Source organism: Seriola aureovittata, chromosome 1 (genome assembly GCF_021018895.1).
Source record: "Seriola aureovittata isolate HTS-2021-v1 ecotype China chromosome 1, ASM2101889v1, whole genome shotgun sequence".
NCBI classification, from domain to species: Eukaryota; Metazoa; Chordata; class Actinopteri; order Carangiformes; family Carangidae; genus Seriola; species Seriola aureovittata.
The window spans coordinates 31,863,201-31,879,017 of record NC_079364.1 but is presented as its reverse complement, the minus strand read 5'-3'; the positions used below and the strand labels follow the sequence as shown (position 1 = coordinate 31,879,017).

At 41.4% G+C, this 15,817-nt stretch overlaps 1 protein-coding gene across 1 annotated transcript in view; it reads right to left on the bottom strand.

Moving 5' to 3' along the window:
• Nucleotides 1-4,625: 4,625 nt before the first annotated feature.
• arnt2 (aryl-hydrocarbon receptor nuclear translocator 2) overlaps nt 4,626-15,817 on the bottom strand; it is a 64,532-nt gene continuing 53,340 nt past the window's right edge. Inside the window, exons 16-18 of the mRNA XM_056374018.1 lie at nt 15,768-15,817; nt 7,971-8,116; nt 4,626-7,807 (exon numbers count right to left, since the gene is read on the bottom strand). The exon at nt 15,768-15,817 is cut by the window's right edge and continues 101 nt beyond it. Coding sequence (XP_056229993.1) covers nt 7,709-7,807; nt 7,971-8,116; nt 15,768-15,817 — 295 coding nt within the window. The 3' untranslated portion in view covers nt 4,626-7,708. The remainder of the gene's footprint in view (nt 7,808-7,970; nt 8,117-15,767) is intronic.

Below are 15,817 nucleotides of genomic sequence, written 5' to 3'. Positions count from 1 at the left end.
AGAGGGTGGGCGGATCGATCCCAAAACATCGATTCTTTTGATATGTCTCGTTTTTTGAGGATGGATTCTATCGCCAATAGGATCGATATCAGTTTCAGTTTCTCTCCTCTGTGTTGGACTCATTCAGAGTGGAACTGAATCCGTTATCGTGGACACAGATAAGTTCACCCTACTCTTTGTCACTGCTGTTGTCATGTTGTGTGCACTCAAACATGAACCAGTCTGCAGCGAACTTCGCACCCACACCACTCTCACACGCAAGCAATGCAGCACCTCGGTGGCTCATCAGTCCTTACGGCAGTGGCCCGGGTTGAATCCAGCCTGAGCAGCTTGCTGCATGTCATCCTGTCTCTCTCTCTCTCTCCCAGCTTTCCTGTCTCTCTCTCACTGTCACTATCACATTGAAAAAGGCAAAATTGCGCAAAAAATAACTACAAAGTGCTGCATGAATGAATGAAGCTGCTTTTTCCTCTGCTTCACTTTCCACACACACGCTTCAGTTGGGAATCAAACCCAGGTCTCACAGGCAGCAGGTATAAATTCTACCACCCTTAAAATGTTTGATAACTTATAACTATATCTTGTTGTTCTGGACTGTGTTTGTTCTTCCGTCTGCAGTGGTTTCAGGGGACCTGTACTCCGTACTGGTCTGCGGCACCGTTTCGTTCCTCAGAGGCGCCGTGGTCAGACAGATCGCACTCACCTTTCTCATCCAGCAACATACGCTCACTGTGAACACGGAGCGCTGCCCAAACATGATGGGAGTGTGAGTGGAGGACGGAGCTGGGTGGATTAATAATAAAGTTGCGCTGAGTGTGTAACTGCAGGTAAACAGGCAGCGTGTTGATGGGCACGGTGGAGGGTTTTTATTTTTTTCTCTTTGTGGTTTGAATGCTGTCGGCAGTGTATTTGGAGGAGATTCTCAGCAGCATGATTTAAGATAGACCTGTCAGCACGGAGACTCACTGACTGCAGACAAGCATGCAGCTCTGCTCCGCCAACAACAATGCACACACACACCACACACACACACTGCAGAACATCTCAGTGGCTTATGCAAATTGAAGACTGTCGCACCCACACACACACAAACACACACACACGCACACACACACACGCACGCACACACACACACACACACACACACACACACACACAGCAGAGCGTCTCTGTGATGGCTTCAGGGCCTGAGGCGAAGCTCTGTAAAGAGACCAGATGCCATTCGAATGCTATTTACAACACTTGAGCTGGGGCTTTTTCAGATAAGCACCATCTCTGCAGTTATCATGTAATGACACTCAGTCAGGAGATGTGGAGTGGAGCCAGACGAAAGCAGCATGTAGATGCAGAATGAAGACATCCTGAGAATGAAATGCCCCCCCCCCCAGTTCATCACAAATGCTGCAGAGCTTAGCAAATGTCAGAGGGGAATTTAAGAGGCTAATCGGAGTGCATGTCATGTCAGGAAGGAATGTGGGAAACTATTTATTTTCAAATCACCTACCAGTTTGTTCAAGAGCCGAGACTGAGGGAAGGTGTTAAAGTGCCAAGCAGGAGAGATGCCAGGAGCTGCCAGTTTGTGTTTGTGAGAAAAACAGATCTGAGCTCTGGCATTCCACTTGACAGGCTTCAGAAAAGTTTTCATGGCACATGTGGACCTCATCGAGGCTGAGTGGGAAGATCAGATGCTACAGGACATTACAAGCTATGACTTCAGGAAATCACTGATTCTGTTCAGCTGAAAACCAAAGTTCTTCCAGTTGTTTGTCTTGTATGTTTCCATTTGTTTTAGGAAAGTTTACTATTAAAATGACATGGCAGTTGCATTTTGCACTGCCATACACACCTGCTGCACTTGTATAGCCAATCAGAACCGATCAGACCTGTATATAGTTAGTGCAATAATCACATATAAAGTGATGGATGGGCCTATGCTCAGCAGGGCTCAGAGGTTGTTGATTCCTGTATATTTGAAGACAACAACAACTTGGTAACTGGAGAAAATTCATTGTTTGTGTTGGTACAGTACTTGGCTAATAAAGTTAATGTTTACCTGACTCAGACTTTAATGCATTTTGGTGCAAATTTATTCTACAAAACAGATACAGTCACTTAGCTGTTTAAAAATGGCAGGTTTGTTCAGTAGGTCCTGTCTCACACAGTGATGATACAGCAGTGATGATTCCGATCAGTCTGCAGTGTTTTCATATTGACTTTTGGTGTCACCTCAGCTCAGCTGGAACCACGCCGGAGGTGATGCCTAGAAACTTCAGGCCAATGGAAAACCCAAAAAGGGGAGAAGAGCTGAGAGACTCTTACTGACTGAGACTTTTACTGTCCTCCAGTGATTTAACCTCTCACCTTGTTGCAGTGATGTAAAGCTGTGGATGTGATGAGAGCTGAAACAGGCTGAACCGCTTAAACCATCACGTCCATGTGCTAATGAGTTTGATTCTAGCTGTGCTGGCTGATACTTCTGCCTCTGTCTTATAGAGTGGTCCATGGTGTTAGTGAGAATATCAAATTCATCATTATCAGTCAAGTCATTAGTAAAAGATACGACTTCAGTCAGTGGGACATGTTGATTTTCCCGCTCTTTACCCATCATAACATTGAGTCTATTCCAGCCTTCCCTGGCAGAGCCGACTCTCCGTCTCTTCTTTATGTTTCCTCCTGTTCTCTAAAACTGATTTTAGTTCCTGTCTATTTGGCTGAACTAGGTCCCGTCCCCATTTGTTAAAGCAATTCTCCTCTTTTTGATACATGGTTGTGTACATGTGGCTCCTTTCAACTGTCCGACCTGCGGCCTCTTGATGTTTTGGTCCAGTTCCTGCATCAGGATGATTGTGGCCCCCCAAACTTAACCTGAGGGTCAGATAAACAGGCCTGACTGACACCGTCAGTAGTGATTGTTGCTTCTGGCTTTAACCGTGTGTTTGTGTGTTTGTGTCTTTGTTGATGAGATTATGCAATTTGAAGTCAATCTTGCTGTTAACTCCTCATTTTAGTTGTTGAAAGATTTCGCCATTTGTGTCTCAAGATCTCGACACAGTCCATGGGGATGTGGTGTTTGAAACTCCCGACTTGGGCGTTCGGGCAAAAAGTCAATGTCTGCTCCAGTGTAGGTAAGTTCAGCGTCATCATCACACTCCAAACACAATATCAACGTGAAGAAAATCACCATCCAAACATTGTGAAGTTCCATATTCAGAAACTGAGTGCTTCGTTTTTCTCAAGAGGTTAGACACATCAACATGCGAGACAGGATTCAAAAATACACAAACAAACAAACCACAGATGTGAAGAACTTAAGTTGTGTGCTTTTCCAGTGTTCTCCACTCTCTTCACTGACACAGGATAAGTGTTATAATCCATCTGAAATTCATAGGCCTAAACATTTTTAAGCCCTTGAAGATCTGATCATCACCTGAGTGTGTGTGTCATGTGGATCAAAGTTGTCATATTGACTTTTAAGATGTATTGATTGACTCGCAAAAGTCCAATCATGCACTGAGTAACAATATTCCACCTTAAAAGTTGCTAGTAGCTTCCGGTAGCCTTTGCTAATTAAATTACAGTAAATTAAATAACTTTTTTTCTACCAAGCTCTTTTTAATTAGTGACAATGAAGAGGCAGAAAAACATGCTTCTTTATTTGTGATGCATTTGCAAAGAAACATGAGAAAGCTTGTTAAACTTGGACAGTTTCTGCTGCTGGAAAGTGTGCTAGTATGAAACTATTCGAGTCACAGTAACATGGTCAGTTATGGTTGACTAATGTATGTAAACTCGTCACCGTAGATACAGTGGTTACATAACCTTCATGCATGAATGTGCGTGTGTCATAGGTGCACTCCTTAAACAAGTAGCACTGCACCTCACAGATGGACCACTGCTACATTGGTGCAGTGAACACACATTGACACTTGTTACGTTTCGAACCCCCGAAGGTGACGCAATCTGCCAGATTTGCTCAAATTGCTGTGAACTGGAATGAGCTAGAAACATTAAACTCGGCCCAACTGGCCACATGGTGGCGGTGTAATTAAGACCAATTTTGGAGAGGCCACGCCACTCACACCGTTTGTCGATTGGACACACAAGTCCAGCTCAATGTGCTCTACGAAAAAGCATTCCGGACCATATTAGTCTGCCATGATGGATTTTTTGCTAATTAGCATAATGTGAAAGACACTAAAATCAATAGAACTTTATGAATTTTTACTTACTAAGCAATACCAAATTTTGTATATTGGCTAGGGGAACTAAATGAGCAAGATCGGTCAAAAAACATGGTCGCCATCTTCCAAAATACAAGATACTTTCAGGCTGTGATAGGGATTAGGCCTACCAGAGCATTTTGAGCCTGACCCATAGGGGGCGACACAAATATATATTATATCATACAATATGTACCTCAAAACCTGGTGGACAGAATTTCACCAAATTTGGTGCACATGTTCTGGGGGCAAGTATTAACAAGTTGGGACCTGCTAATTGCCGCCTGTGGCTATAATCTTGACTATTCTTGAAATCCAAAGAAGATCAAAATGAAGGATGTCACCTTTCACAAATGTTAAGAAAGCCTGAACAATGGGACACTAAAATTTTGAATGGAAGCCACGTAACCAATAAGAATTTATTGTCACAAGCACAATTTGTTACACAAAAATAATGGGTCACATTTACACAATTTGTACATGTCTAGAACTCAATGTACAATGAACAGACTAACTAAATACCAATAGTTAAATATGTACTCACATTGCACACAATATCATTAAAACCTACACAAAAAACATATACTGTGTGAAAGTAACACGAGTCGACATAAAAATCACATTATTTACAAAAAAAAACATCAATTTGAGATCTTTAGCAAAAGGACTCGATGTCTGCTCGAGGTTCTCCCAACCGTCTGTCAGAGACATTATACAATCTATCATGTAAAAGCTCCCCTACTAGAAAGTATTATTCAATCTCTTAATAGTTGAAAAGATTATAAAGTAATTAAGTCAAGTAGCGAGAGCTGAAGAACACCAAATACACTAGTAAATACTGCGCTTTGCTTCGACGGTATGGCGGTTTTTCCCTTTTAAAGCAGGCTGGTGAGATTAGCAGTTAGCTTCATGAAGTGCACTTTAAGCCTTAGTTCAGCAACTGTCTGCGATGAGTTGATTTGTTTTTTTTTTTTCTTTTTTAATTTAGTTTGATTTATACATAGAATCCTTCTGTACTGGCATCAGGTTGTTCTCTAGAGTTCTGGACATCACTACATATAGTTTACACAATAAGGTTGATGGAGAGAGTGAGGACAGCAGCAGGTGGAGGTGAGCACCTTCCCCTCCCCTGCTGCTGTTTGGCAGAGTCAGTGAAGAGGCTGCACGAGGCAGATGGAGGCGAACGTCTTCAACATAAATCTCACTATGTCTGAGGAAACGGGGCGTGCGGGGACGTACTGCCATGTGCCTCAATAGTGTTGTCAACTGCTGCTCTCTACAAACACTGCAGGCGTGCAGAGGAGGTGAAAGTCTGTTGGTCATACTGGACTGTGAGGTAAGTGACATCCTGTCTGGTCTGACACATGCATACAGTCATCAGCTGACTCATTGTGCTGTGTGTCCACTGTTTTCTTTCGGCCATTGTGAGAATATTTACACATGCAAACTGTTTATTCTTATGAATTACTTAATTATTCTGGACTCATAATGAACATGATGGCGTTTAACTGTCCTTCATTTGGCACTGATAACATCCCCTAATGAGTAGTGACACCCACTGACTGATGACAGCAGATTTAATGCATGACCCTGTGTGTGTTATTGCCACACTGCTGTATGCACCATTTAAGGTGACCATGTATTGACCTGTGTGGTGTCAGTGCACGTCTTTACAGGAACTGGGAAAAGAAACAAAAACAATAATGTTCCGTGTGCACAGAACCAGTGTTTTATATTTTCTCTCATAAATTTGGGACATTTTTCTGGAGTGGTACAGACCTACATTCCTCAACAGAGAAGTAATGATTAATTAGCGTGGTATGTGGAGATATTGAGCAGTAAAACTGTCAGCCCTACATCAACACCATCACTAAGAAATGTCAAGTCAATAAGTATATATCTAGGGTAGATTTACTGCGGACTATTTCAGTTGTCCAGAAACAAGCGCTCATTTATGATGTAATCAACCTGTGTATTAGTACATGACAGATCTCTCTCTTTGTTGTTCAAGGCAGAATGACTTATAAGCGAATGTTTTTTTTCTCAGGTGTAATTATTGCATGTTGAAAATCCAGACAGCAGCGGACACACACACATCTTCTATGTGTAACAGTCATGAATTGTGTTCATCTGCATGTAAATACGTCATGTGGACGTAGATTTTTTGTGAAAACTTGCCTTCACTTATCAGATCTGAAGGTGATAATGATAACACTCAGACCAGCCTCTGACAAACACATCTCTCACCTCTTGACTGACCTCCTCTGGTCACACTGAGACTGACTGCAGAGAGCCTGAGACACTGACGACAGACAGAGCTGATACAGGTTGACTGATGTTCCCTCCATCTGACAGTGGCGCTCGTCTTCACAGCGATGAGGTATGTGTATTTTCACAGATACATACTGCGGGCCTTTGCAGCCCAAACATTTGTGGACTGTTGTGTTTGTATGCGTGCGAATGACAAGTGCACCCAGACATTCACCATGCTGCACATCAGCCGTGTGTTGGTGATCCAGCAGTTTACACTACCATTCAACGGGTTTACAACACCTCCATTTATCCAGTTACTGAAATTTACAGCCTGATGTCTCAGTGTTTCTGAAATGAAAGCATCAGACATATAAATAATAAAGATTTTAAAAGAAAAGAATCATGAAATCTTTCAATTTTTGACTGATTCAGAAGCTCATGAGGTCCTTTCTAAAATGGAACTAAAACCCTGCTGCAGAAGTTCCCACAAATGTGTCGCACTGGTTTGTTTTGCTTTCACCTTCTGTTCAGATCATCTTAAAGGAGCTGTATGTAAGTTCTGCTATTGCTACATAGCTAACATTAGCATTAACAGCTGTTTATTTACCAGTCTAGAAGAAACGTTGTGAATTCAGCATCAAACTTCTTTCCTTTTTTCCCCAACAGCTGTCTCCAACACCAATGTTAACTCTTGTCTTTATAGCATCTTTTCTTCTGCTGAAGTTAGCGTGCTAACCAGCTAGCCCCGACCCGATTAGCCCGTCTTGTCACTTTCCGAGTCACTGGAACGTCCAGGCTGCCCTAAAGTAGTGCTGCTCCACAGATGTATTCTAACCTTACATTGTAAATGCAATGATGGAAGCTCTTGGCAAGACTGGCAAGTAAACAGCTGTTAATGCTAACATCATCTATGTAGCAATAGCAAAACTGACAAATAGCTCCTTTAAAGCAGCTTGGGTTTAAGTCTGAGCCTGTGCTGATCTTCATCTTTCAGTTTTTGATAACCTGAACTGTTTTTCTTTTTCTTTTTTTACCTTTGGCAGTTTACAGCTGACCTTTGTACCATTTAAAGTTATTTACTGGACCTGAACTGCTCAATTTTCAATAGAAACTGGAAGAAGCGGGTGTTCTAAAACTTCTGAGTGGTAGTGTAGAAAAATGAGACAGACCATGAGAGATGAATGCAAACATCAGTCCAGTTCTGAGAGGGAGAGTGATGGAGAGAAAGGGGGGGATTACTCAGAGAAGGGTGGGAACATGCCAAGGTCAGCGAAGTCCTCAATGTTGTAGTTGGCTGTTCCCTGGGTGGGATCTCCAGCCATGGGTAACATGTCCTGCAGAGACACAGGGAGGGGGGGGGCTCAGAGGTGAGGGGTGTTCTGAGGACACGCAGCTCTTATCAGACATATCACATATCTGTGTACACTGGTGAGCAGCCAGCAGCTAGACACGCTGCTGTGACACACTACAGAGTGAGTGTGTGTGTGTGTGTGTTACCTGGAAGACTTCTGTCTGGCTGGGGTTGGGGTGTGTGTGCTGTTCCCCGGCCTGCTGCGAGTGATGTTGGTTCTGCCACTGGGACCAGACCTCACTGGGGCGACCCTGGAACTGGGCTCCACTCTGACTGCTTTCCCCTGACACATCTGGAAACACACACACAGGATAACTTTCTTACATAAGGTGGACGATATAACGAATATACTCAATGTATCGCAGCTTCTTGAGAACAAATTGCCACGTAATTGTTTTAAGACGCTGGTTTTCACAGACAACACGCTGCCACGCCCAGTGTTTTTGTATCTGGAGTGGAGGGAACCACAGAGAGACTTCACATGTATTCAGAAACAGAAACTGAAGATGGAGGCAGATGAATTGGTTCAGAAAAGAAACAGCACTGGGATAAATGTCTTTTTCAGTGACTCTTGTTGCTTGAGTTTTTGTTGCATTGAGCTCGGTTTTTGTCAAGGCCCAAATTTAACTTGGTTGTGATTTCCCCCCTTTTGTAAATTTAAAATTGTTCCAATAGAAATCACTAAAGAATGACAGGTAAACAAGAAGGTTTGAATGCAGACAAATGTCAGAGGGACTACATTCGTCATCATACTGATTTTATGCGCCAAAGGGTTAAATTTATGAGCTTTAAAGGAGATTTCAAAATATATATCTGTATATAGATATAGAGACATATATCTATATAATATAGCCTAAAAATATGATGATATCATTTATGAGCCCTACATATGGTCCAGTTGAAAAAATATAACATTTTTTGTTTCATTAGGTATTAACATCATCATTACGCAACGTCTTCAAATTTAAGTCTAATATTCAGTGTTAGAGAACCATTATTATCATGAGCAGTATTCCCTTAGCTGCAGTAGTGCACAGATAAGGAAAGCAGCTCACTATCATTTTTCAAAAAGAAATTGTCGCACTGTTTTATTGATGATGTCTAATTAATCTTGTCTGTCAATTGGTAATTACATTCTGTGTTTTGCTTTATCCTCCTGTCTTCAAGTCTTTTCTCTCCTCTTCCAGTGTGTGGCCACTGTCAGCTGTTTGATGCTGCATCGCTTTCTCTCTTTAAAATCCTTAATCTGGGAGGATCACTGGATGTACTGTTTCACTATTTCCTGTTTTGTTTCCTCTTTTTCAAAACAAAACATTAAATTAAACTAAAGTATTCAAATAATCTTAATTAGTGCCAAATGATTAGTTGATTAAACAATTCAGTTTAATTTAATGACCAATTTAAGTCAATTATAAAGCATCAATGCCAAACATTCATTTGTTGGTGATGTTATTTATTTTAATGGATGGCTGCTCAGACAAAACTAATTATTAATGAAAGTTCCTACATTTTCCATTTTGTACTATTTTCTACAAACTAAATGATTATACGAGTGAGTGAAAAAAAAATTATGACAAATGAATCAATATTGAAAATAATGACATAATATGCACAAGCACTGGTTACTGTTGCTCTCATCCAGGAAATTATATTACTACATTTACTGCAGTTCATCATAGCAACAAAAACCCTGGTGAGTAATATGGGTTTCTGGCCGCTGGAATGCTAGAGGGCTTTTAATTTGAAACAGTTAGTGTTGAGTTTGTATTAACTTTAATAGGACAAATGGAGCCAATCAAACTAAAATACCACTATTGCACCAAACAGAGGGAATCAGAAATAAAGGCCTGTTGCCTTCTGTAGTCACTATATAAATACAGTGGTTGAAAACTGTTGTGGATCTGCTATAAACTCCCCCTGATGACGTTATAGAAATTGTTCATCATTTTCAAAAAACAGTCAGCCACGGACATCCGTGGTTGTAGCACTGGCCCCTGGCTGGAAAATAAGAAATAAACTAGAAATAAAGAAATAAGGGCCTCTGTCAAATAAGTGCTTTATTCTCTCCACAGCAACACAACCTGATAATAGCAGCAGTAGGAGCTTCGTGACTTTCTTCTTGTTAACTCTCTCTTGCTTATACAGCAGCTACACACTTCACGGTCTACATGAGATATGAATACACAGATGTGCACACACATATACACACCCTCTCCCTGTGAGGCTCTTTTATATCCCGCTGAGAACATTAAAGCGAAGCAGATTGATAAGTTGTCTGCCTCCTCTGCAGATAATAAACAAAATGCTCTTCTCCATGCGAGAGGCTGAGCCGCTCGCTGATGAAGAGAGGAAAGACCAGAGGAAGGATGAAAAAAAATTAACCAAACACAGAGGAGGAGAGTTGTGCATACATGCATTGGCAAGCAGAGAGGATACGGGAAAGCAACTGCTTATTATAAATGAATACTGAAAACAGCAAATGAATGGCACTGGCTGCAACTGACTTCATTCTTCAAATGGTCTGACAGGTGGAAGAGAGCAACGAGAGAGTAAAAATATATGACACATAAAAGTCAAAAAATCACGGCGGAACTAAAGAGAGGAAATAAAGAACAAATACATAAACCAGTAGATAGAGAGAGAGAGAGATAATCCATCTGGCTAATGTGTGTTTCCATTAAAAGGCCATCAACTAGTTGTATAGTGGACATGCTTTATTTACTAAGTGGACAACAAACAGGGAGAGTCCTGGGCAGCTGGTTGATGAGCCGTCACTGACTGAAAAACACTGAAGCCTCCTCAACCTTTTGTGTTCTGTGGCTCCAGGAAGAGAAACGTTTGGTTCAGAGTGAAACGCCTCCACTAGCATAGCACCTTCATTTTCAATGATAACTGCAGAAATTATTTTCATTGTTGATTCATCTGCTGATTAATTTCTCAACTAATCAACTAATTTGGCGTAAAAGAGGTGAAGAACGATGTTTTTTTTTGTCAGACCATTTCAGAACCCACAGATATTTACTAGAAGACAAAGCTGGGATCAGTAAATTTTTGGCATCATCAAAGTTACACATTTTTTGTTGATTGCAGAATCGATTTAACCACAAGTTGTTTAAGCTCTAGTCTCCACAACTGTTTATTGATCGCCATGAAAGTGGTTCAAATTTAGGTGGGCCTGATTATAAAACAAATCAATCTGATTCATTTAGACTTTTACTTTTGCATAATGTGCACAGTGTCTACATCGTGAAACAAATAGTTATTTTAAATCAGAAAGTAACACAGATGACAGCTGGCTATATATCTACACATCTGTCTTGGGTCACAACTGTAACTAATAGTTTGACTGCCATGATGATGCCTGGTGTCCAGCTGGCTCTGGCTTTCTCCTTGCAAAACAATCACATCTATGAGAGGGACACACTGGAGAAAGACTCACTGATCTATGCTATATTGGTTTGCTATTTGCTGTGTCAGCTAGGATTGGCTCCAGCATCCCACGAGAGAAAACTATAAAACTGAGCACTTTATTAGAAACACTCAACTAACACTCGGTAGCTCCTGCTTTACTTTCAGCCTCAGTTCTTCATGGATGCACCAGAACTTTCCTCTGAGACTCTGCTCCACGTTCACATGATGCATCACATCATTTCTGCAGATTTGTCAGCTGCACATTCATACTGCCAACCTTCTGTTCTACCACATCACAAAGGTGTTCTACTGGATTCAGTAAACGGGGGGGCTGGAAGGACCCATTAGAAGATGGTGAACTGTGGCCATGAAGGACCATGACCATGACCATGATTGATTGTCACAAGAAAACATTCCCCACACCATCACACCACCACCTGAGAGAGGTGAGAGGGGGATGGTAGCGATTTTGGGGCCAAGGCTTCACCAGGGAGAGCTGCGTAGCAGTTCCAGAGTTCTGAACCATGTTGGGATGTTGCTGCACCAGGACGGTTCTGGTTGCTATCGACTACTTCAGACCGAGGTAGTTTCATCCGAAGGCTGGGCACACCACCATCACCAGCCTGGACTGTTGACACCAGGCAGGTTGGATTCATGGATTCAGACTCGGACTCTACCATCTGCTGCCTCAGCACAAATCCAGATCCATCAGACCAGGTCTTCAGCTGTCCAGTGTTGGTGAGTCTGTGTCCACTGCAGCCTCGGGTTTCTGTTCTTGGTGACAGGAAGTGGAACCTGGCCCTGGCTCTTCTCATCTGACCACCAGTGAATAAAAACTCTAGAGACTGTTGTGTGTGAAAATCCAGGAGATCAGCAGTTTGAGAAACACTGAAACCAGCGTCTGACACCAACAATCATGTCACAGTCAAAGTCAATGAGATCACATTTTTTCCCTCATTCTAATGTTTGATATGACGGTAACTGAAGCTCCTGACCTGCATCTGCAGGATCTTATACATTGCACAATTGCCACATGATTGGCTGATGGGACACAATGTTGCAACAAGGGGGCAAGAAACAACAAGAGGGCAAGAAACTAAAACCTTCAAGCTAGATGTACGACAAGGTAGTGGGACTTCTTCTGAATGCTGCGTACAGGTGAGAGTCGCGCTGTGCTGTTCTGTGCTGACTCTTATTTGTATTCAGAGCTGGCAAAGAACAATACAACATTAGGCGAGATAACTAAATCAAAGCTAAACCTATCTGATGTATGTGTTATACGGTCCGCACACATAAACGTTATCAGCGGCATCCAGCAGTATCGGCACTGCATCTCCAGCTCCTGTACAGTGGCACAGTGGATGATGAAGAACCAATTCTCTTTCCAACCCCCGGGAGTAAAACAACAAAGCTAAGAGGTACATGAGACAATTTCTAATAAGCTTAATAGTCAAGTAATTGATAAATGACCTTAATTATTCCTGTATATGATTCAAAACAAAATACAGAAAATGTGAGAATGAATCATTGTGTTGTGTAAGTCTCGTTTTATCTTGTGTTTTATTTGTAATAGAACAAATGTAGAACACTTTTTAAAAGAAGTCTGTGATGTTTCTGCAGCAGAATGTAGAGCGGATTATACAGAATAAATTCATCTTTGTGACTGTGTTAAGCTTTTTTACTCTTAATTTCCTTGAATAACATGACAAACAGAAGTGGCAAGGTCATATTCAACTATAGCACAACAATAAGGACACAAATCTCAGATCAACTATGCATCAATTAAAACGGAACCAGGTGCAGGTAACTGAGCCACTCTGGTCACAGGGCCTTTGTTTCAGCCACAGTTGCGGCTAAGACACCAGACTCATGTTTGTTGTGGATCACACCGCAGCTCTATACTCAGCCTCATTAGAGTAACAGGTTCTCCCTCTGGCCGGCAAGAGAACAACATGGCGGAGAGATTGTTTTGGTTCCTGAGTTTGAAAAAAGTCAGATAGATATCCTGACATTTAGTCCCTAGTATGAGTCACACTCCAGCTTGCATCTTTTCATTAGACCCACCTTGCCTGGTAAATGACTTCAGTTTGTAACTAAACTCTCCATAATTCTCATAAATAATGTGATATAACTGAATATTCTAGCAGGAGTTGTATTTAATCTAGAAGTCATAAATATATATATAAAATATATTACAGTATATATACACACACACACAACAATCTGTGCAGCCCACACTGTTTATTTATTTTAGTCATTACAGGTAAATCAAACAACCTCCTGCAACACAGCTTGAATTTCAGTACACTTCTAATATCCCTCTATTAGAATGATGCATTCATGCACTTTTAAGATTGAAAAAATACATTCCCTAATCAGACGTCAGTTTGTGAATGCAACACTGACCTGCGGCTGACTTTCAGCTTTCTTTCAGATGTCAGGTTTTTCCTTAAGGACATGAACCCCTGCTGACATGCATCCAGCCTGGAGCTGACCACAACAAACGCACCCTCAAACCACTGTCAAACACTGCTATTGAATTTCAAAGCAGGCAGACAATCAGACACAACTTCATTTGTGTCAGTCTGTCAGTGGAGCACTTATCAGATGCAACCTTGCTGAGTTATTCATGGCTCTCATAAAAAGGCTAGTGTGTGGATAAGCTGTTAACGCAGTGTGAGGTGAGAAACAAGCTCCGAAGGCCATACAGAATAATTTATACTAATGGTGGATGGAACAGTTAATGAGTGACTCCGACTCCATCTGCTTTTCTTCTCCTCCCATGTAATTACCTCTGTGCCCAGACAAAAATAAGCCAGTAAGACTTGAAAGCAAGGAAATAACTTTCTTAATTGAAATGAATACATGGCGACTGTGACCTGGTCTCAGTTAAAGTCTGAAGATAGCGACAATCTTTCCTTTCTTCTCCCTTCGGGAAGATTGTGATGAGTATTCATTATGTGAATAATTTTCTATACATACAAAATGAGTCATTTTACTGTCATGCTTAAACGTCACAGGTTCGGCAGCACACAAAGGTGTTGATGCAGGGGATTTAATCACTTCTGGAATATCTTTGGCATCTGAAACAGAAACCAACGTACCTGCCAACATTGATTTCATGAGAACCCGCCTGAGCTCTGCTTCATATGTAACTTACTGAAGGAGCTTTAAGCCGCCTTCGTATGGAGATGTGGAAGCATTTCTGACAACTTGTGATATACACCGACATTTTTAAAATGGTGAAGCTGATTGTCAAGCTGCTACAACACAGATGTCAGTCTTCATTCACAGTTGCACAACGTCTCAGGCTGTTACTGCGATGTGCCACCACAAGAAAAATGTAATATTCCACATGGTGTGTAAAATATATTTTCTATAGACTAATCCAGGTGGTAGGTAGAAGGAGATAAACCATCGTTACTGTGGTGACATCTCACTTGTAAATCTGTGCAATAACACTGCAGTGTGTGTGTCAAGTATTTTACTTTCATCTTATGCCAAGAAATATGAGCATGACACCCTGCAGAACTTATGGACCCTGATGGACACTTTATGTTTAACACTTTTGGACTTTGTCGGACCCTTGGTTTGGACTAATGATTGATTTCCAGTTTTATATTGCAATCACTTCCCTTGTGTGTCTTGTGGTTATTGTACTTTCTGTCTTTGTCTGTTCCCCCTCCTTTGTGATTGTCTGCCCCACCCCAATGTGTTTCATCTGTGTTCAATCACCCTTGTGTGTATTTAGTCTCTGTGTTCCCTGTTTTCAGTGTCAGTTCGTCTGTTTTACTCAGTTTGGATTGTTGTTTGTCTCTTGCACTGTTAATACTTTTGAGTGTTTTCCTTTGTTTAATAAATCACCTTTTTTCCACCTACTCCTTTGGATTGTCTGCATTTGAGTCATTAACACTATAGAACCTGACATTAATACTTTATAAATTAATTAATAAACAAATAACATGCTCTGACAGACAAACACAAGAGACTAGTGAGTTTATAACAAAATAACTGAGAGGCTGGCTTCCTTCATCATGTGTGAGAATATGACCTGTCGAGAAGAAGCACTGCAGCACTGCAACATGTTTTCTTGCTTTAGTGGTTTCACCGTGCACAGGCTTCTACAGCAATATTCAACCCTGTCCTGAAACAAGTTCATCTCTTTATGTTTTGCTTCCTCGGCTTCGTGTTATGCTTCCAACAGCTTTTCAATCTTGACTCACAATTTCAAGAACTGAAATCTGTGAAAGGCTGCTGCATCTGCACACACTGCCATGGTGAATACACACATTATTAATACAGTGATATTGATTTTTAAGTTATTGCCCGACCTCATAAGATCTTGTACAACACAGATGCTCTGCTGTAGGTTCTGTATGATTCTATTCCTCTGTTACTATGTTCATAAGATTGTGTTTGCAGACAAAGACACACAAACACACAATTCAACGTCCTACACCAAATATACCACGCAGGTGGGACCACATCATGGATCAACCAGGAATAAATCAGGATAAAAGACAAAGACTCACCAAAAGCTGTGCTGCGGTTTGTCAGTCCTGAGTAGGCGTTGCCGCTGGGG